A 23,957-nucleotide genomic window follows, 5' to 3' on the forward strand; every position below is an offset into this window, starting at 1 on the left:
CTATGTATATCACAAGGCATTATTATACATTGCTATACAGCACAAATTCCCCAAATTATATTTAAACCACACTAACAGTAGTTATTTTTTCAGCCTAAGGAATGCATATTCTCTGTTTGATCAATAAATGAAGCCATCAAGTCATGGACAAGAGAACCAGGCATTTGATAGAAGTCAGGGTATACTCTGGGTTATAGCCAGTGAGGATGGCTGAGGTAAAGTTTAAGATCCAGATTGTAGATTCATGTTATTATGTGTTCTGTAATGCTGTTTTGTTGTTTCCCTTTATTCCTAAAACTAAATGAAATTCTGAAAATAGCAAAATAGTATATTTTACTTGATAAAATTGCAAGAATCATAATTAGAGTGTGACATTTCACAATACAATGAGTAAATTACAAGGAGAGGCAAAACCCCCAACCCAGAACCAGAAGATGACTAAGGATTCACCCAATGCATAAAATAAAGAGTTCTACCTAAATATATTGGAATGCAACAGAACATGGTTACGGCTACTTTGTTTTAATTATTTAGTAAAAACCTAATTATTCAGCAGGTATCCATTTATCAGAATGTCTATAATTTGAGGTTAATTTTAACAAGAGTAAAGCAGATGTGAGAAACAATAGCATAGGGAGGTTAAGCATGCTGCCTAACAGTTCGACTTAACTGCAAAGAAATTAGAAATTAGGTTTTCTGTCTTCTAGAATCAGGACACTTTCGCTATGGACGGAAATGACTCATTTCCTTAATACCTCCAGTTCTATCAATATTGTATGTGACTTTTATGGATTGCCCATAAAATTTCTATTTAAATGGGGAATGTATAAAAGCATATTTTAAATACCTGACATTTCAGAGATAATGAATGGGGTCAAATTACAGTTATTGAGCATCAAATATTAACTAGGTAAAATAATTAAAATATTTTTAAGTGAGGTTATATCTACTATTCCCTAGTAGAGTCACTTGGCAGTGTTAGGAAATGATTTTGGCTAGTGTAGTCCCAATCTGCATATACCATCCTCCGCATAATTTTTTTCTAATTCTGTCAGGCTTATTATTCTTGGCTACATTGATCATCAGGAATATTGGAATTTTCTAAATCCATATTCTCCTGGTAGCTTACCTCTGAACATACTTGTTTGAAAACCTGCTGGTTTAAAAATATCAAGCAGTAATGAGCACAGTCATCTACTACTAATCAAAAAACTTTTATTTCTGAGATTAGTTTGTTATACTCTTTTAGTTTATTACAGTTGGGGCAGATTTTTAGGCATTACTCATAATTTAAACTTCAGAGACATTGAAATAGAGTAAAACATTCTAATTTTTATTTAATCTGTATGTGGGCAGGGCATTGGTGTCAACTCAGGACAACCAATAATCATTAAGCATCTATTTTATCTCCAAGAAATTAAAGTTTATTTATGATTTACATTAATATTTATAATAATACTGAAATGTGGAGAAATTATCAACCTACTTACAGAATGGATATTAATTTTCTGCCCAAGCCTTTTCCAGTAGGAAAAAACAGTTAAAATTGCTATCAAATCAGTAGTTTACAATATTTTCTTTTTAGAATATATGCTCTAATTTAAAATCAGTTTTGCTTAATTTTCTTCTTTTATTTTGACCTTATTCTCTTAATGTCAATTATGATTTAAAAAGCTCTAAGGTAAAATCCAAATATACTTTAAGATACTTTTGCTAACATATAGTTGAGAAGAGAAATAAATAAATAAATAATAAAGCGAACAAGCCAGCCAGCCATTCCATTCTATCTATGTCAAATGTTTTCAAACATTACCAATGAGAAGATATTAATTTTCCTTGAATCAAAGTGCTTTAATAAGCACAAGTCCTAATAATATATACTATGCTCATTCTAGCATGAAAGCCATATAATACAATTGAATATAATAAAAATGAATATTATGAAGTTGTAATTCTGAGAGTGCTGTGAAGATAGTCAAAAAACAAACCTTTATCCCAACACATACTCATGTCATAAACCTCAGATAACAATATATTGAGGTAATGAATTATTAAGAATTATTAATAAGGATTACTAGGAATAGTTGTACATTGAAATATGTGTTAAGTATCATCAAATAAGCAGTAATTTATTTGTAAGAAAGTTTTCCCCCTTTATTCTTTTATGTCATTTTTGTTTGTTTGTTTATTTTTCTCCAGTTAGGATGGAACACATAGGAAAGAAAAATATCAAGTTTAGTTATAGCCCTGGTATGGCCTAAAGAATATAACAGCATTATCAATGGGACACTTATGCACTGGGATATTTTCTTTCACTTTGTTATCTTTTACTGTTTTTGAGACAATAACATAGTTGTCACAAACAAAAGAAAAATATTACCTGTAAACTTCCTTTAGTTTTTAAAAAAGTGGTAAAATAATGAATACACATAATTTAACTCAATTTTCATCCAATCATGGCTTTATAGAAGGCTTGACTGACTGCAACGAAAATAAACTGTGGTTTACTCTTGAGTGAGATGACTTACCATTCCAGCTCTCCTGGCAATCACAGTGTGAAAATGCCCATCAGACACCTTCTTCATTGTGGTGAGTTTATATGTACCACTGCCTATATTATAAGAGAATCTTAGTCTTTCTTCAGCAATTTCAAGGGCCAAAAACTCAGCCCGGTCTCCTGTCTGGTTGTCATAGTTGTAAAGCAATAAAGCATGACTTTTAATGGTTGCAAATTTGACATAAATATAGTTGTTATTGGGATCCAAGCTGGGGAACTCCATGTATGATAACTCCTCAAATCCGTAACTATTCAACTCGCAGTGTTTTCCAAAGACACCTGGAGATGGGAATATTGACGAATCAGATTCTAAGAAAGTTTTATTAAGTGATTTGCATTAAAATATCATTTATGTCACAATACTGGAACATACTTTTAGCACCTTTTTAAAATCCCTTCCCTAAAAATATTGTCTAAACTGAAATTGGACTAGGGAGAAATTATTATCTTCAGAATATATCACAGATATATCAGAATATATCACAGAGGTGATAAATCAATGTAATAGTTTTCCTTTGGTCAATAAGGAACATTTCTCAGAATGTCCCATTTCTAACAATTACAAAGTAAATGGAATGAAATATTTTCAGAAGAGTATTATTTCCTGGAAAATTTCCTGAACTATATTGTCAATCTTTTTCAATCTTCATATGCTGTAATTATCACTTGAGAAACTTCCTTCACAGTATATAATTCTTAAAAACATAGTTTTTATTGAAATTTAAGGAGATAAGGTCTCCTGTGACTTTAAAAAAAATCAGCCCTAGCACTCATGAAATTTTCAAGGGCATAAAATTAGGGAAGGAAATCCCTGCTTTTAGGGAAGAAAGTGACTGATTTAAGTTTTTAATCTCTTTCTTGTTTTATTCCCTTTTTGGGTATGAGTAATTGCAGGCTACTTTAAAATAGCTTTCTGTTTCCTGAACTCCAACATTCCCATTTGTTTGTGCTGGTTCTTTTTCAAATTTGAAAAATGAGTTTTATTGACGTTCCAATGCTGCGCCAAAATTCTTTTCCCACAAATATTAGTAGACTGTGGCAAATGAATGGAAAATTATCACAGGCCAAGACATCATGATTCTTATTAATTTACAAAGGTTTCATTCCTTAATTTTGGCTGCACATATCTTACATATTTAGAGTCAAGGAATTATTCCACTAAAAGGAATCAATTCCATCACATTACAAAGCATTTAAAACTTGCCTAGGTCACAGAACAATGGGTGATAGATGACAGAGCAAAAATTTGAGCCCAGATCTACAGTCTAATTGTTTTGATTACATCACATTTTATATTCAAATGTTCTTTAAATTAAAGTGATCTAGGCCCAGTATAAAAGCTCATTTCATTTATATATATATAATTTACTACTTTTAAATTTTAACTTAAGTTAAAGTCAAGAACTATAGACATTATAAGTATGTATCACATATATTATATATGATGCATATATTTATATTTATTACATAAATATAAACTTTGAACATATGAAATGCATATCTTGCATATCTTATTTATCTGTATTTACATAAAATTGTATTTATTACTACGTAGTAAATTTATTGCATATATATTATTTATTGTAAATCTTTAGCTGAGGTTAAAGCAAAGCAATGATAAAGGATACATATCCAATAGAAAAATTATTGAAGAATAATTTGTACTATGTGCACCCTCAAGCCTCTTCTGCCTAAAATATAATTATTCTATAAATATAAACTTAAATTTTGAATATATATTTATAGAAAATATTAATATGTTAAACACATTTATTTGAATAAAATTGGAAGATTTTACATTTTTCTTTAAAATTGATAATGTATTTTCAAACTTGAAAATTTTAACTTACAGGTACTTTTTTCCTTAAGGATTTTTTATTGTTTATCCAACAAGGTATTTTTTTTTTCTTTAAGATATAAAGGTAACATTTATTAGGGATGTTAACACTGCCCTCAAAACAGAATACCAGGAAATCAATCTACATAAAGTTCAGAGAAATTAGGAAAATTACTCTAATAATGGATATTGCTGAGATATACATCTATTAACAATATTGAAGCAATTCCAAGAAATGATAATACAGGCTATCTTTGTACAGTCTGAAGCACATGTGGATTTCTTAAGGAATCTTAAAAAGAATAACAAAAAAAATACACCCAAACAAAAATTCTTCCACCAATGAGACAGTAAAGAGTACAAAATATTTTTCCAACTTTAAAATTATAGTTAAAATGTTGTTTTGTAAGATGCATGAGTAACTACCTCCAGCTATTTGTTTGAGACATTCCTTCTGCCATTTTTATGTATATGTTTCACCCACATTCAATCTGAGAAGGAAAAATATTTTTTCTTTTATTTTCTTTTAATTTTCTTTCTGGTCTCATCTCATGTATTGTTGTTTCAAGATTTTAATGTTTAATTTTGTTTTATAAGTGCTTATGTTGTCAACTAACAATGTCTAAATGTAATTTTATTTTATTTTTTGTCTTTGCCACTGGATAGAAAAGGGGTAGAGATTTGCACTGACAACTACATAATATCTGCCTAAATTTTAATTTGCATTGTTCTGCTATTCACCTTTCTCTGGGGTAAGGGAAAGGTCTATTTGGACCCCAAAAAAACTCTATCCAATAGGCAGGGAGTGTAATATCTAAGCTGTAGAAGCATTTATTCCTATTTGGCTCCAATTTTCTTAAATCCCCATATTTATAACTGGAATGCACCAAAATCCCTAAAAATATAAACACCTTTGTTCAGTCACATGAGAATCATTTTTCCACTTCCCATTTCAACCTGTGCTATTTTACATCCCAAAACACAGTTTAAACCATGAAAGCTACTTGCTGTTATTTGTAGAAAATAACACCATTTATGGTGACCGGAGATCATGGGCAAAAAGAAGTTGTATGATACGTAAATTTGTGGTTATTTTGACCTTGATCTATCTTTCGTTGCTTTATGGGCATGTTGGTATGAATCTCACTTTTTTAAAAAAAGAAGGGTACTATGAAAAGTATACTGGACTGAGAATAAAATTTGTGTTTTATGTACCACATATCACGTGATTCAATTTTTGATCTTTGACAAATCATTCAATTTCTGTCCTCAGAACTACTGATAAAATACTTGGCTCAAAATTGGATGCTTTTCTATCTTGTTGCTTTTTAACATTTTACTGACATGCTTAATTAAAACAACAACAATTAGAGATAGCTATGGAATTGTTTGAAAATGAACAATACTTAACATTTTAATATTTAATAAAACTTCAAATTATTCTTACATTATATTCTCTAAAGAAGATTCATTCTTGAGGATTATTCAGTACAGTAATGTAATCAAGGAAAGACTAAAAATATTCATCTGCTTTCTAACTGCAGGAGAGAGATAAGGTCTCTACCTACTGCAGGACTTCTCTAGATGGTTATTATGTGGTAGAATTAAACAATCTTAAATTAAATTGAATGTGCACACACTAATGAAACAAACCATGTCAAAATAAGTTTTCCCCAAAACGTGCTGGGCCTAGTCCTTAGGTTACATTTGACTAGACCTGCATGAAATCCTTGAGCTCTTTCCACCAAGGTGAATAGACATATGTGGGTATGAAAAAGTTTTCTTTAACATTTTTATCCTCAGAAGAACTCATTAGTCTGAATTTTGATTACTTACGTTGCAACTTTTGCAAAAAGTCTATCATAAATACCACAGTTACAAGTAACTAGATCTTTATAATAGAATTGTTTGAACTAATGTAAAAAGCAAATTTTTAAAAATACCACCTTCGACTGATTATTCTTAAAGATTTGAAATACAGAGTGATGTCAACTAGTTCCTTAAAAGTTTTTATTTGATAGGTTCTAGGCTGAAAAGAAAGCATGTATAAATACTTGATGAGGAAATATCTTGGGGAGACAACCATCAAAGTCAATTATCTTGAGTCGATTATTCAATGAATTTTCCATAATTAACTTTAAAAATGTTAAACTTTTAAGATTTTATTCAAATGAAACTTCCTCTGTAAAATAATTAATATCTTCTTAATCTCATGGCCACAGGAAAATACAATTGCTAAAGTGTTTGCCATAGTAGGTTGATATTTTGTATCAAAACTAAGTTATACTCACCAAATGGACAATGGCAATAGTATGAATCCACACCACTCTGACAGGACCCACCATTAAAGCAGGGATTGCATTCACAGTAATTGACTGAAGACTCACACATTTTCCCTGAAATGTATTAAACTTGTTTTAAAAAAATCTTAAATATCAATATATTAACATCATTACTGCATAGCCACATGTAAAAATTTATCCTGAGTGATCACATCATGGAGAAAATTAATAAAATAATATTTTACTTAGTACAAGGAAACTGGAATGATTTTTACCTCTGAGTTCAAAATCTTATTTTGTTGTCCTATTGTAAAGAGGTGCATTATAATATTTAGGAAAATATTTACATAGATCCTTCCAAATGAAAACCTGTTTACAGAGAAATGTGAATGTTGCACATATTTAAATATTTTCATTCATTTTATTTCCATTTTTCTTGTCCCTTCGTTCCATCATTTTTCACATTTTGTAGCTAGAGAGTTGAAAGTTTTGAAGTATTCCTTTAATTGTTCAGATTTCCGTGACTCAGATTTTTCATCAGTTAAGAATCATCTCATTTAGCCTATTTCTCAGACTAAAATCATTTCCATCTCAAATAAGAGAAATGAAATGGATTCTTACCTGCAAAAATCTGAGACAAGGAAATCAATACAGTGAAAACAATGTGAAGCATATGTAATCCATTTCATCATAACAACCGTCCTTAAAAAGTAGTCAGTTTCTGTTTAATTTAGTTCTGTTTTCATGGCTTCATTTTGTAGTCACAAGTTTTCTGGTTGAAATTATGTGAATCAGACCACATGGCACTGCTAACTAAACACTTATATTTCTACACTTCATAAAGTCATAAAAACAACAGCTTTTCCCGGTAAATAAAATTGGGATCCTCCTTCCAAACTAAACTAACGAGATAATTTCAGAATACCTTTCAATTGTAAGGAGAGTAAATGAAAATACAGAAGTTACTAATCTGTAGGCTTAGGTATTTTATTTTAAACATTGTAGCAATCTGTTACATTCTTGCGATAGGCAAGACTTTAATGTGTATAAAATATCACACAAGAGATGCTGTGTAAAGACGATAACCTTTTCCCTTTATTTTGGAGAAGAAGAAAAGTAATGTTTTGTTTTAAACACAAATCCATTATTGTTCAATAGTGAATAAACAGGATTTATTGGATACACTTTTGATCATTTCTTTGCCATCAAGAAAGCCACCGCTCACTTTTTTCATTTTCCCCTCCATTGGAAGAGCATACATAATTTTCACATGTTTGGGGGTAATACAATCTCTTTTTTTTTTTTTTTTTTGCTTTTCTTTTAAAAATTTTATTTGGCAATTTTGTTAAAAATAACATTAAATACATAGGTTAAAATACTTCATAGGTATGGTCAATATAACCATTTTATTGAGAAAACATGTTGGTCAGTTCAAATTTTGAAATTCACTGCTTGAAGACTGGAAGCGGGAGAAAAAGTATAATCATGGTACATTTACTGAAGTAGTCTTATATATGTGCTCTCCAACTAAAAGTTTTATAAATATAAAAGCCAGTCACTGATCCTATAAAACTCAGCTGTGTTCCTCTCTGAATCCTATTTGCAAAACCCTACCTTTTCAATTCTTGCTCTAAACAAAAGTAACAACAGCAAGAACAACAAAATAGATTTGAGTTGTCTTCTAATTCATATAAATCGGTTATTCACTCAATGCAAAACAATGTTTTAGCACAAACATCTGAATTTAATTGAATTATAAACTATAAGCTACTGCATTTAACCCAAAGTGATGGCTAGAAATAAAACTAAAATAAATAAGATTTATCCATGTAATTCAGATTCATAGACACTGTGAAAATCTATGTTGTTTTTAAAAATATTTTTAAAGGACCTTTTCTTTTGAGTAAGTGAAGGATTTCATAATTTTACTTGTAACCAAAAGAAATTCTCAAAATGATATTTCTCAGGATTGGAAACTTAATGCTCTATTACCCAACAAGAAGTCAACAACTAATTCTGCATTGCTCTGCACATCCACTTACTTAAACTCCAGCATTAATTACTAGAGAATGTAACAATTAGAATTACTCTAACATGCTCCTGGTAAAACATTCTGATGTGCTGAAGCACTGTGAAAGAACATCTTGGGTCATTAACTTAATTAATGCTGCAAGTCACTTAACAATGCTCCTCAGTGCCTTGCAGCTCTGAAGTGTACTGATAGAGCATGCAAAAAAAAAGGCATCTTTTGCTTCTTTGACTCAAGGAGCCTTTTTCGTCAACATATGTTAACTGTCATAGCTGTTCTTTAGAAGAATAAGCTGATTTCATTGTTTTGACACTCATCAATTAATTGTTTTGACATATACATTTATCACAGAGAGGTGATGTGCTCCTAGAAGTGTAAGTTAGTTCTTAGCACACTGAGAATGTGAATTGCTGAAGATGGAAAAAAAAATATCCAAGGAAGTCAGGATATCTACAGACTTTCCAAGGCTATACTTTAAATACACAAGAGAAATTTAGCCTTTATTTTCATGTTCAAGGGCAAAAGTTGTGAAGAAAGTTGTTAACTTAATATGTTTTCAACACCTACTGCTGTTACAACAAGAATGTTTATCAGTGGAGACCTAAGTTTTACTTGTTTCCATAGTACTTTTTAATGTTAGATCATGTGGAGTGGAGTTAAATTTGTTCTCACCTATTGAATTGGGGTGCCCCATGAAGATACAAAGATTTCTGATAACCCATAGTCCATTCAAATAAGCCTTAAATCTAACATTTTAATTCATATATCAAAGACTACCACTACATTATTATTTTTGCATCTCTTGTTTTTATTGAGAAGGGAGAATATTTGCAACTATGAAAGTCAATATTTATATCTAAATTGATTAATTTATTAATAAAGAAATATTCCATATTACTTATATGCTATTTATTCTAAATTTTAAATTTTTCATTTAATTTTGACAGAGAACTGCAGTTTTCTCAGCACTGTGTAAATGCTTCTCATTATTGTAAAGGTATTAGATAGTCCTAAATATTCTGCTCAATAAGATTATGGTTTTTTTAAATATAAAACAAATGCAATAATATCATTTAAAAATAAGGGTTGCTAGCAACAAAAGGAAAAGGAAAGAAAACTATTTTATCTCTATGTTTTAAGACATGTCTAATTATAAATTCAATGAGACCAAAAATTATCATGCATAATTATGTACATAATATCCATGAAGAGCTTAAAAATAATTCCTTGTTTTCTGTAGAGACAAGAAGCATTTTAAGCTACTAGAAGACTAAGTTATTAATGTCTTAATAAGTTAAGATATTATCCAAGGTAAATAGCCTAACTCTACTCTTGTAAAGAAAATCCAATAAGAATTTACCTCTTATCCTTTCTCACATGAGCCACATTTGTGTATCTAATGGAAAGTTTCATTTCATGTTTATCTTCTAAATTTGGTTTATATTCTATGGTTTTCTGGTCACATGATCATTGGCAACATTAATATATGATTGGTGTGTTTTAAAATGAAGACTCTGAGCTACTCCTCCTATCTTTAAAAAAGCAAATATTTGCCAAGTTTCTCAGTAAAACTGCTACTCAGAGACAGCATATAACTTTATATATCTGGAAAAAAATTCTTATTTACTGTCAAATGATGTAAAAGTGATGAATGAACAAATCTCATTTTCCCCTTAAATATTACGACTTACTTGCATTTGCAGAAAAACTTCTCCATATGGTAATAAGTCCCTGGCCTGACCCCAAATACCACACCTAAAACGCATCCAGATGTGTGAAACTAAATGGAAAAGGTGAAATAGGCTATGAACTAATTCTGTTATAAAAGAGTCATAGAATGAGCTCTAGCTACATGCTACATTTTATAACACCATTTATTCCTATGGAGGACTTTATTCAATGAATGTTTTACAAAGAGTAAAAATCTATGTTCAGAAAAAAAAAAAAAAAGCTGGGGCATTTCCTGACTAGAATTCTGCTTTCTAATTAGTGTTCTTTCAAACAAAAGAAATTTTCTTTATTATTGGGAAAGAAATATTGGTTTTATAATTATTAGGATCGTGTTTTCCTCCCAGATCTCCTGGACTTCTTAGGGATGAATAATTTGAAAGACAGTGTCTTTTGATTTACTGGGACATATTGACAACTGATGTGAGTTCTGGTATTCTTACTAAATTTTAAGAAATCAAAACATTAATTGTTCACGTCTAGTACCATGACTTTATTCATTCTTTTACTACCGCATATTATAGATGATCAAAAGTTCCAGTTAGTGATATAAAAATTAAAGTATATGAATATTTTCTTCAACAAGAAACAAAGTTATTTTAACTGACTATGAACTCAATGTTTTTAAATTTTTCTTTTGGTTCTTGTGATATGTAAGTACCCCAGAAATAATCCTCATGAGACTGCAGGTACCCCAGAAAAGATCATGGCCTTAGAGTTAGTTCATTCCTGTGAGTGTGAACCTATTGTGGGTGGGACCATTTGATTAAATTACTTCAGGTAAAGGTCTTTGATTAGATTACTTCAGTAAAGCTTGGGTCTTAATACTACTGTAGCTGGAATCCTTTATAAATGGGTATGGTGAGATAAAGCAAACAGAAGAAAACCAGGAGTTCAGAGAGAAATGCACAGAAGGCTGAGAGAGAAAGCCATAGACAGAACAGCCAGAAGTTGAAAGCAACAGAGCCAGAGGAGAAGGTAGAGATTGGCAGACGCCACCACACGCCGAATTGCCCATTGCTGCAGCTCATATAGATAGCATCTCCTGATGATACATTGATTTGGACACTTTTGAGGTCTCTGAACTGTAAGCTTATAAATTAATAAATCCCCATTGTAAAAGCCTACCCATTTCTGGTATATTACCTTGGTAACCTTTAGCAAAATAAAATAATTTTTTTCCTAGTAATTTAGAAAATGAGGGCAGAAAATAAGTTATACAAACCAATTAATTACTTCTAAACGTCACTCATCACTGAAAATAACACTAAATATCACTTATTATTGAAAAAAAGTTAATATGTATATGACCTGATATACAGAAACTTGAAAAAAAATTGTTCTTTTCCTGAAAAAAATATTTCGGGAATAAACTGATACTATTATGATTATAAACATATCCATTCCCGCTTTTTTGTTGTTCTGTAACTTTTCAGTTTCATACTTGCATGCTTAGAAAATGTTGTCCATATAAAATCTCCTGCTTGGCTAACACTTAATCACTACATGTGGAATCTCTCAGTTTGCATCAATTTATAAACCACACACTCTTTTACTTTTTACTGCAATTTCTAACTCCAGAAAAATATGCAGTGATGTGTGTGTGTGTGTGCATGTGTGTGTGTGTGTAAATGCTGGGTGGGGAGTGGCTAAGGATTATTTTAAGCAGAAAGTTCAGAAATTCCCTCAGCTTCATGTCATAATGCCACAGCAATTGAAAAACATTGATAAAGTGTAAGTCAAAGTAAAACAAAAGTAGATCAAGATACAAAAATAGATGATTTTAATGCTTCTGAAAGTCCAGTATAAATACGTGAAGATACACAAGCCTTAAAAAGTAAGAATTTAGTACTGCTTTTATATTTAGTAAATGCTAACTGAAGTAAAATCTAACAGGTAGTAGAGGTGTTGAGGGTCATTTTATGAAACACACATATGAATAAAAAAGAAATTTCTGTTTTGGCTTATTATCTCTGTCTTCCTGAGTCTATCGCCTTGGCAGAGACTAGCTAGAAAGAGTAACTCAAATGATCCTTCAAAACTTACCATTACAAAAGAACTTTAAGCAAGTATTATAAACATTTAAAGAATGCGTTCTTAAATTATTATATAAATTACCAGTTGGTCACTGATTTTTAGTGTACTGTTTCCTGTAAAAAGCAATAAAAGTATCAGATTTTAATTTCCGTCTTTTATTATAAGATTGACTATATATATAAAACTTGAAAACAAGTAATTACATTAAATGACTTCCAAAAACTTTAAGATTCATATTTGTCTTTCAATTTCATATCTATTTACATCATTCTTAATAAGTTGATTTATCTCCAACTATGCAAATGGAGATCTAGGTGAATTCTGAAAATAGTATATAACATTATTAGCTTTCTTTACAGAAAGAAGTTATAATATAGGTTTTGACAGCTGGAGTCTGCAACAGTCACCAGAGTGGAGGTTCAGTTTCCTATAATGTCAAACAGAAATAATAATAGTACCTTTTAGGGCTAGATATTATTTGTTGACTCAGAAATAGTCTTGTCTTTCTGTATTACATGGGCTAGAAGCCTAAAAACTACATTTTCCAGATGCTGTTCCAGCAAGGTTTTCTTTTACATTCTGCCAGTGAGAGTATTGGGTGAGATTTGAAGGGTGAAAGAAAAGCAGGGTTCAGTGTTGCTCCTCTGACTTTGGCTGGCAGATATTTGGACTCTGGCATATAGTTGGCAGTTTCTGGGCATTTTTCTGTGTATTACTCATTGCAGTGCTGCTAGATGATCAGCAGTGGTTTCTTGCAATGCCTGCACTGTCCTTATTGCTGACAGCATTGATAATTTCCCTGAACTTCACTCTCTTAGTCTGTTTGAAGATTTTTAAAGCTATTTCTTTATATTACATACTTCCCTACCTGAAAGACCTAGACTAATTTCAGTTTCTGACCATTCTCAGAATAAAAAAAATCTCATATGCTTATTATGAGCATTAAGGGGACTAAGTGACTTAAAATACTTGGAAAATATTAAGGGCGTGATAACATCAGCTATAATACTCAATACAAGAACAAATCAAAGTGTCGCATTCATAGAAAGAACAGAGGCTCTGGGTCAAGCTGAGAAGCTCAAAACCCAGGTAGACCACTTTCTGTAGAAATTTATTTGATCTATTTTAATCCCTCTAATCTCTAAATTCCTTATCTTTAAAAGTGGGAATAATAACAATATTCATTTTTAGGAGTTGTGAGAACTACATGAAGTAATGTCTATGATGCATGGATCTTGAATCAGTGCTATAAAAAAGTATTGAATATATTTCATGATGAATTGAAGAACATTCCCAAAAGTTTCAGCAATCACATTAGGAAAACACATAAAGTATATTTAAATAAAATTAAACAAAGAAAGAAAGAAAGAAAAAAACAAGCTGGAGAAGAGTAATGTGAAGAGGGCCAGCTCCATGCCAACTCATGAAGTAAGCAAGATTTATGCTAAATCAAGGTGGTGCCTTCACTCACTCAGAGGTAATTTCCCCATTTTCTCTCTACTAGTAGATGCATATGTTTTGCTCATTCTAGGGCTAAGTACAAATTCACTGTAAGTCTAAGTGTGAATGTCTGTGTTATACTAAAGAGGAGCAAGGAATTAATTTATTATTGAATTCCTAGCAGAGGAAATTGTTTTGGGGGCATGGGAAAGAATGAGGAAGATATTTTAGAAATTCTGAACTCATAACATGTGATGGTTAAGTTAATGTGTCAACTTCACTAGGTTACAGTGTGTAGATGATTGGTCAAGGAAGCATTGACTATAATTGTGAGGACATTTCATAGATGGAAGTGAAGCTATAATTAGTTGATACTATCTGTGACTGATTGCATCTATAATCAACAAAGAAGACTGCCTTCAGCAATGTGGAGAGTCTCCTCATCCATTTAGGTGAAGGCTTAACAGCCAGATCTAAGGATTTTAGAAATCAGAGTCTGTGCCTCTATATCAGCCAGCAAGATTTTCCTGGAGAATTCAACTTCACCTTCATCAGAGTTTCCAGCTTGAGGTCTGCCCTAGAGAATTCAGACCTGCCCATCTCCATGGTCACATGAGCCATTACTAAGACAAATTTATCAATTATATAAATATTGCATATAATTACATATATATTTATATAAATGAATGTGTGCGTATATATATATATATATATATATATATTAGTTCTATTTCTCTAAAGAACCCTGACTAATTCAGGCATACCTCATTTTACTGTGCTTTGCTTTACTGTGCTCCACTTGTGCTTTACAGATACTGTGTTTTTAAAAAATTGAAGGTTGGTGGCAGTCTGACAGCAATATTTTTTTCCATAGCATGTCCTCACTTCCTGTCTCTGTCACATTTTAGTATTTCTTACAATATTTCAAACTTTTTCATTATTATTGTATCTGTTATGGTGATGTGTGATCAGTGATCTCTGATGTTACTATGGTAATTGTTTTGGGATGCCACAACTCTGCCCACATAAGATGACAAATTTAATAAAAGTTGTGTTTTTCACTAGTCCACCAACCAGCTATTCCTCCACCTCGTGCCCTCTTGTAGGACCTCGCTATTCCCTAAGAAGCAGCAAATATTGAAATTAGCCAATTACTAACCCTAAAGTGGCTTTTAAGTGTTCAGGTGAAAGGAAGAGTTGCACAGCTCTTACTTTAAATAAAAAGCCAGAAATGATTATGCTTAGTGAGGAAGGCATGTCAAAAGCTGAGATAGGTTGCGTGCCAGGTCTCTTGAACCAAACAGACAAGTTGAGAATGAAATTCAAATATTGCCCTCACAAATATTTGGGAAGGAAATTAAGAGTGCTATTCCAGTGAAAATGAGAATGATAAAAAAAAAAAAAACAGCCTTATTGCTGATATGGAGAAAGTTTTAGTACTTTGAATATTGATCAAAGATCAAACCATCTAATGCTTTCCCTTAAGTCAAAGCCTAATTCAGAGCAAGACCTAACTTTCTTCAATTCTATGAAGGCGGAGACAGGTGAGGAAGCTGAAAAAGAAAAGTTGGAATCTAGTAGAGTTTGCTTAATCGGGTTTTAGTAAAGACACCATCTCTATAACATAAACATGCAAGGTAAAGCAACAAATGCTGATGCAGAAGCTGTAGCAAGTGGTCCAGAAGATTTATCTAAGAGAATTGATGAGGGTGGCTACACTAAACTACAGATTTTCAATGTAGATAAAACAGCCTTATATGGGAGGAGGATGCCATCTAGGACTATCATAGCTAGAAAGAAGTCAATGCTTGGCATCAAAGATGCAAAGGACAGGCTGACTCTTGTTAGGGGTTAATGTGGCTGGTGACTTTAAGTTGCAGCTAGTGTGCATTTATAATTCTGAAAAGAATTATGCCAAATCTACCCTCTGTGCTCTATAAATAGAACAACAAAGTCTGATGGACATCACATCTCTTTACACCATGGTTTACTGAAAATCTTAAGCCCAATGTTGAGACTTTACTACTCAGAAAAAGATTCCTTTCAAAATATTACAGCTTACTGGAAATGCACCTGGTCACCAAAAGCTCTGATGGTGATTACAACGAGAACATTGTTTTCATGACAGACAATAGAACGTCCATTCTACAGATCAAGGAGTAATTTTGACTTTCAAATATTAGTATTGAAGAAATACTGTTTTTATTTAGCTGGCATGGATAGTGATTCCTCTGATGGATCCAGGCAATGTCAATTGAAAAGTTTCAGGAAAGGATTTACCATTCTAGAGGCCATTAAAAAAGTTTGTGATTTATGGAGGTCAAAATATCAACATACACAGGAATTTGAAAGAAGTTGATTCCAACCCTCATGAATGACTTTGAGGGGTTCAAGACTTCCTTGGAGGAAGTAACTGATGATGTAGAAAAAAAAAAAACAAGAGAACTAGAATTAGATGTGAGTTGTTTTTTATGGAAAGTAATTTCTTGAGATGGAATCCACTCCTGGTGAAAATGCTGTGAAAAATTTTGAAATGACGATAACAGATTTAGTACATAATATCAACTTAGTTTACAGGATTTACTCCAATTTGGAAAGCTATTCTACTGTGGATAAAATGCTATCCAACAGCATCACATGCTGCAGATAAATCTTTTGTGAAAGGAAGAGTAAAAAGATGTGACAAACTTCATTGTTATCTTATTTTAAGAAATTGGGGTGAGGGGGTGGGGGGTATCTGGGGACCTCATATTTTTTGAATGTAATATTAAAAAAATAAAGACAAAAACAAAAAAAAAAAAAAAAGAATGAAGCAAAAAGCAGATTGTAAAGAATTGTGAATCAATATAATTAAAATATGGATAAAATAAATATAAATATTTAAATATATTTATAAATATAGATAAAAAGAAATAAAAATAAATGGATTCTAAAAAAAAAAAATTTCTACAGCCACCACAACCTTCAACAACTACTTTCCTGATCAATCAGCCGCCATAAACATCAAGGCAAGACCCTCCAACAGCTAAAAGATTACAACTGACTGAAGTCACAGCTGATAGCAATTTTAGCAATAAAGTGATTATTAATTAAGGTATGAATATTGTTTTATAGACATAATGCTATTGTTCACTTAATAGACTATAATATAGTATGAACATAACTTTTATATATACTGGGAAATCAACAAATCTGTGTGATTCGCATTATCTCCTTTACTGTGGTGGTCCAGAACCAAACCCACAGTATCTCTGAAGTATGCCTGTATGTAGCTTCATTATTAATGATCTTAAGACTAAAACTCTGATAAGACTCAGTCATCCTGTGCTAACAGGATTCCTGGTTTTTTGTTTGTTTGTTTGTTTGTTTAGAAATTTTGTGGTACACCTCTATTACTACCACTAAATTACTAATATTACTGATTACCATTGTCACTAGCTGAATGTTTAGATAACATGTTAAGGGTTTTATAAATATTTTCTTTACTCACTGCAATAAAACTAAAGGATAAGTATGATTTCTCTCATTTTATAAATGGGAAAATTGAGGATCAGCAAAATTAGGTGACTTCCCAAAAATTATGGCTTAATCACATTCAACCAAATCCCTTATTCTTTCCATTATAGTATGTATGCCACCCCTTCATTCACATTTCAAGAACACTGCTTTGATAGAACACAAAACCTGTCTATTCTGCCTAGATTTATTTATACTTGTCTTATGTCAGCATCAAGCAATTCAGTTCTCCAATAGCATATATGTGATGGGCACCATTTTAAATATAATAACCAAAAGCATTTGTCTCAAATGTCTTTTAAACAATAATTCCAAAAAAACCCACAAAATTTTAAAACATATATCCTATTTCTTCTTATTTCACTAATAGCACATCTCAATGTAATCAATATGTTTTGAAAACGTTTAGTGTACAAAATACAGAAGAATTTTGCCTCAAACATATCTTTAGCATGCCATTTTATCTACATTTGAAGAAGCATGAACCACTGATCAGCTACTAGATAGAGTGAGATTAGAGATAAAAATATATGTAAATATGTAAATCATGTGCTATTAAGATGCCAAATATTTAAGGAACAAATATACTGCTATATATTTAATGTTTTTTTCTAAAATGTTAGGATAAGTTGTGGTGTAGTTTTGTTCGGCTTATCTGAGAAATTATGCTTTTTACTCCACTACTAGAAATAGCAAGCCATTTTAATCTCAATTGTAAAACACAAACCACTGTGTTCTCCTCAAAATACGGGCCAAGTTCCAATAACAATCATGGTGATTATTTTAAAAGGAAAAGATCATAAATATAATGATAACAAAATAAAGGAATCAGCAATAATTGTTCACAGTTATTTAGGACATAAAATATTCCAAGTCTTATGCTTTATATATATACAATGTTCCTTAAAGTTTCCAACACTCTTGTACAAACATAATATTCTCTTTTGTTCTTGGTAGAGAGATACTTAGCAAACTGGCTAAGAGCTTAGACTCTGGAATTAACTGTGTGGGCTTCAATTCTGAAACCACAACAAATGAGCTAGGTTACCTTAGAAAATTTACTTAAATTTCTCCATTTCTACTTCCCTGTCTGTAAAGTGCATATAATAGTTCATCTTACATCACAGGGTTCTTGTATGAAGGAAATAAAGCAAAAACATGTAAAGTATATGAAATAATGCCTGACGAAAAATCAAGACTTAAAAACATTTGCTGTGATTATGGCTATTTTATGAAAATTTATTTAAATGACAAACTTCATTACGGTGTGGTTAAAGTCTTGAAAAAAGTAAAACATTGTCATACCTGTGTATCCAGTTTTGCAAACGCAGTTGAAGCTTCCAGGGAAATTCTGGCAGACGGCACCATTCTTGCAAGGACTAGGCAGGCATTCGTTGATATCTCTCTCACAGGCTCTGCCAGTAAAACCATTTAGGCAGCTGCATGAAAATCCTCCTACTAAATTGTGACAAGTCCCACCATTGTGGCAAGGAGATGGCAGGCATTCATCTATATCTATTTCACACCAGCTACCAGCATAACCTGGCAGACACCTGCATAAGAAAGGCTGCAGTGGTTCATTTGCCACAATGATGACTGGGAGACTCTCATGGCTCTTTAGTATGGGACTCACAGCCAGCCTTCTTAGACAGCTCCCTCCATTCTGACATGGGCCATGAATGCACGAGTCATGATCCACAGATTCTATCTTTACTCCACTCTGCCGGAGAACAATTTCTTTAATGCTCTCAAAGAAGGTTGCTACACCGCTGGGATTCACATAGTGATTATTATTTCGCCTGACGGCTGCCAAGAGAAACGTTCTATTGTTCTCTTCATATGCACCAAAGAGTTGCACAGCAGTCCCTAGGCCTGTCAGCTGTGAACCAGCAATGCGCAAGAAATGGAGGTAGTGATTAGTCAAGAAGTCCTTTACTGTTGGTACACTGAGACGAAGTAGGATGCTGTTATCCACCGTAGCGTTGGAAAATCCAGCAAAGAAAACTCGGATATTGCTCGTGACAGTGCTGTGAACTCCATCATTGCTGAGGACAGTCAGATCAAATGTGCCATCTGTGGACCTTGGCTGGGAATTCAGATCACACGTGCCCCCTGGAATAGTGAATAGGCTTGTAACTCCTGAAGTAAGGGAGCAGTGGAAGCTATCTAATATGTCTGGATCCTGTGGCTTCACAGAGCCTAAAATCCCACCAGGAAACAAGTTGCCATAATAATTAACAAATATCTCTACTGTACGAGACTGTGAAGGATTGTCATTTTGGTCTATCACCGTGATATGCACAGTTCCTGTTGAAGACATCTGAGGAACTCCAGAATCTCTTGTAACCACAGACAGGTAGAAGTCTGCAATCTGTTCTCTGTCAATCTCTCTGGTTGTGCTCAGAACTCCAGCAGTGTTTAGACTAAAATAATTGGTGGCAGGACCAGTGCTCAGCAGGTAATAGGTAAAAGGACCTTGATTTGGAGGGAGATCAGGATCAGTAGACTGAAGGGTCATCACCAGAGTTCCTGGGCGTTTGTTTTCCATGACTTCTCCTTTGCTGATGGTCAACCTGGGTCCATTGTCATTTATATCTTCTAGGGTGACCAATAGGGAGGCACTTCCTGTAGCTGAGGGCGTCCCTGAATCAACAGCTAAAACCGTTAGATTATAAATAGGTAGAGTTTCTCGATCTAATTCTGCAGTGACAGTGATCTGTCCTGTCTGTGGATTAATGGAAAAGGCACCATTTTCATTCCCTGATCCAATGAAGTAAGAAAACCTGCTCCAGCTGGGGACAGAGTCTGAATCAAAGGCACTAACAAAGGTTACATGAGTCCCTATTGGGACCCCTTCACTGATCTGAACATTATAGATGTTCAGACTAAAAACTGGTGGGTCATTGGCATCAAGTACAGTGACATTCACAGTGACCTCATCTATATCTGCACCCCGAATGCTGCCAAAATTTTTGGCCAACACCTTCAAGGAGATTCTTTCTTCTTTTTCCCTATCCAGCAGTCCAGAAACATAAATTTGCCCAGTCTTTTTGCTGATCTGGAAACCTTTCTTTCTACTGGGACCAAACATCAGATAGTGGACTTCCCCATCACTGCCCAAATCACGGTCACTGGCAAACACTTCTCCAACAACAGTACCTTTAGCAGCTGCTTCTGAGATTTCAAAATAGTAAAGTTTGGAAACAAAACGAGGCACATATTCATTTGTCCCTTTCAATTGTATATTAACAGTGGCAAAACTGCACCTTTCTTCATCAGGGATGTTAAAGGCCTTCACAGTAAGATGGTAGCTCTGCTTGGTTTCAAAATCCAAGAAGCCTTGTGTAGTGATGATTCCTGTGTTGGGATCAATGACAAAGAGGTCACTGTCAGATGACTGTATGGTATATGCAATCACAGCATTGGTTCCAGAGTCAGCATCTGTTGCATTCAGGTGGATAACTGTTGTCCCACTTGGGGCATTTTCCAAAACAGTAGGAAAATATTCATCAAGGAAGAACACCGGAGAATTGTCATTCACATCAATCACGTTTACAGTTACATGGCAGTAACCAGTTCTTGCGACCCATCCTCCATCTGTAGCGCTAATAGTCATTTCATGTTTCTGGCATAGCTCATAATCTAGAGCTTTGGCTAGAGTTAATACACCTGTGGAGCTGTTGATGGCAAAAATGCCCTTTTCATTTCCTGAAGAAATGTTGTACTGAATTAAGCCATTCATAGCTGCATCTCTATCTCTTGCAGAAACAGTTCTGACAATGGCCCCAATACTATGGCTTTCAGGAATTGTGGCCCTCACATGGTTCTGAGAGAATTCAGGGGTATGGTAGTTTTCCTCAGTGACAATTATTTGAACTGTTGCTTGGGATGAAAGTGGAGGATTTCCTTTATCTATTGCAGTGACTGTGACAAAAAAGTTTTGATTTAAGTCAGCAATTAGGGAAGATGCTACTGAAATCCACCCTGTATTATTGTCCAACTTAAATTTGTCTAAATGATTTTCATTAGCAATGAAATACTCTACTTCAGAATTCAGTCCAAAATCCTTATCATCTACTGCAGTAACTTTGATTAACTTCGTACCAACTTTAACATTTTTGGTGACTGGAGTGAAATATTTAATTTTAAGAAATTGAGGTGCATTATCATTGCTGTCCACTGTGTTGATGGTAACTGTTGTCTCACTTAGTAAGGAAGGATTACCGCGATCTGAAGACGTCACTACAAAACTATGCCTGTTGATGTGAGCATTGCTGAAGCCACTAACATTTTGATATTTTAAGACCTGTTTATTGAAAATCTCACCTGTGGTGGCGTTAATCCGGAAATACTCTGACTGAGATTTTATAAAATAAAAGACTTGTCCATTTGACCCCTCATCGGGATCTGTTGCAGATACCTGAGCCACTTTGGAGCCAATTTCAATAAGTTCAGGGCAATCTAAATAATAGGAAGTTCTGCTAAATCTTGGAGCATTGTCATTGATATCTGTCACAAATATTGTGACATCTGTACTTACAGTCCACCCAGAATCATGTGCAGAAACTCGAATTCTGTAACGATCTGTATCTTCCCTATTTAAAGGTCTACTAATTACAATATCTCCTGTGCTGGGGTTGATTATAAATGGAAGGCTTGTGTCCATTATAGAATATCTGCTAATTGCATTTACACCAATGTCTTCATCAGAAGTAGTGACACGTGTAACAGTATATCCTAAGGGGGAGTTTTCAGGAACATGGGCACTAAAAATTTGTGAAAATCTAGGGGCATTATCATTTTCATCTAAAATGTTAATGATGACTCTAACTGAGGTACTCTGAGAAGGGGAGCCTTTGTCTGAAGACTTTATGATGAGCACATACTGAGATACCTTTTCCCTGTCCAAAGGTCTAATGTTTCTTATTTCACCAGTAGCATGATTAATATTGAAACTATTTTCTTTGTTGCCATTAACAATTTCATAATCTAACTGTCCATTTGGTCCACTGTCCCTGTCTATTGCAGAAACCATAAGTATTTTTCGAGGAGAAAGGTTTTCCAATATATTAGATACAAATGGATCTTCCTGAAAAATTGGGGAATTATCATTCACATCTAATACTGTTATGTCTAGTTTCTCATAAGAAGAGAAAGGAGGGAAACCGCCATCTCTAGCTTCTATCCACACAATATATTTTTGTATCCTTTCAAAATCCAGAGGTTGACTGATTGATACCTGCCCTGTTAATTGGTCAATTTGGAATGTATTGCCAAGATTCCCACTTGCAATATAAAACGACAAAGGTTCTCCTCTCAAGGAAGATCCTGAAATCGTAGTGACAAGAGTACCTATCGGCTGGTTTTCAGGAAACATAAAAGTTTGTTCCTTGGCTCTTATTTTAGGGAAATCTGCCTTGTTCGCAAATCTAACGGTTACTGTTGTAGAATCTACTTTTGGAAATGAGCCACCATCTTTTACATGTACAGAAAATGTTACTTCTGAAGCTCCATTTAGTGGTCCAGCTGCCATAATAGCTCCTCTCAGTGGATCAATATGAAATTTTTCAGAGTTTCTCCCCGAAAGAGAATAATGCAGTTCAGAATTGGATCCAATATCGGCATCTGTGACTGTAACCGCAAAGACAAAGGAACCTATAAAAGAGGGAGTTTGCAGTTATCATTACATGGAATCCAAATAAAACTTTTGGTAGTTGGTTAATACATATAAAATATTGTTATGATTTTATTTTCTTTTGAGTACTGGGAAAATAGTATTTTTATTTTCTCCAAGGTGCCCAAATCAAATCTGCTTAACCATAGTCTTCAGGGCCTGACCTGTAGTTTCTAACTAGAAACCATATAGTCTGCTGTACTTTAACTTTTTCATTATACTTATGAGAGATGCACAGCAAAGAGCTATGGCTAATCATACATAACATTAATTCTTAGGAGAAAAGTCTGTATAGACAAAACTTGCAATAACTATGAGGGTAGATGAGCTCTGCAAAGAACTATGTTTCTACCCAATGAAGAAAGATAATTGCTCTATTAGGACAATTTTTAAAATCTGTGAACTAACACATAGATATGCCACATGTATGTGTATATATATATATATATATATATATATATAAATCTATTATAAAGTAATAAGAAATAAGGACAATGAACTGACTTTAGATTCCCAAAATTTAGTATTGGGATTAGCGCCAATGTAACAGATTGTAGTACAAATAGGCAGAGAAGCTGCCATAAGGACATGTTTTCAACATATTCATTCAAAACCTTTCCCAAACCTACATTCCCACTTCTATAGAAGAGTCTGTGGCAAAAACAAAAAAGTCTTTTTATAAAACTATAAAAAACTGGTGAATATGATTAATTCTAGTAAATCTAATGAGGCAAAGATACTGAAGCAAATTAACTTGCTTTGCATATGAGATATACTAAAGCACATTGTATATAAGAATCATGAATTCCAGCATCATTTCAACCAAAGTCCTTCATTGGAGATTTATGGCTTTGATT

At 33.1% G+C, this 23,957-nt stretch overlaps 1 protein-coding gene across 1 annotated transcript in view; it reads right to left on the bottom strand.

Moving 5' to 3' along the window:
• Nucleotides 1-23,957, bottom strand: part of FAT4 (FAT atypical cadherin 4) — a 182,620-nt gene that overhangs the window by 22,767 nt on the left and 135,896 nt on the right. Inside the window, exons 9-11 of the mRNA XM_058292962.1 lie at nucleotides 18,732-23,081; nucleotides 6,686-6,790; nucleotides 2,529-2,836 (exon numbers count right to left, since the gene is read on the bottom strand). Coding sequence (XP_058148945.1) covers nucleotides 2,529-2,836; nucleotides 6,686-6,790; nucleotides 18,732-23,081 — 4,763 coding nt within the window. The remainder of the gene's footprint in view (nucleotides 1-2,528; nucleotides 2,837-6,685; nucleotides 6,791-18,731; nucleotides 23,082-23,957) is intronic.

Source organism: Dasypus novemcinctus, chromosome 1 (assembly GCF_030445035.2).
Source record: "Dasypus novemcinctus isolate mDasNov1 chromosome 1, mDasNov1.1.hap2, whole genome shotgun sequence".
Lineage (NCBI taxonomy): Eukaryota > Metazoa > Chordata > Mammalia > Cingulata > Dasypodidae > Dasypus > Dasypus novemcinctus.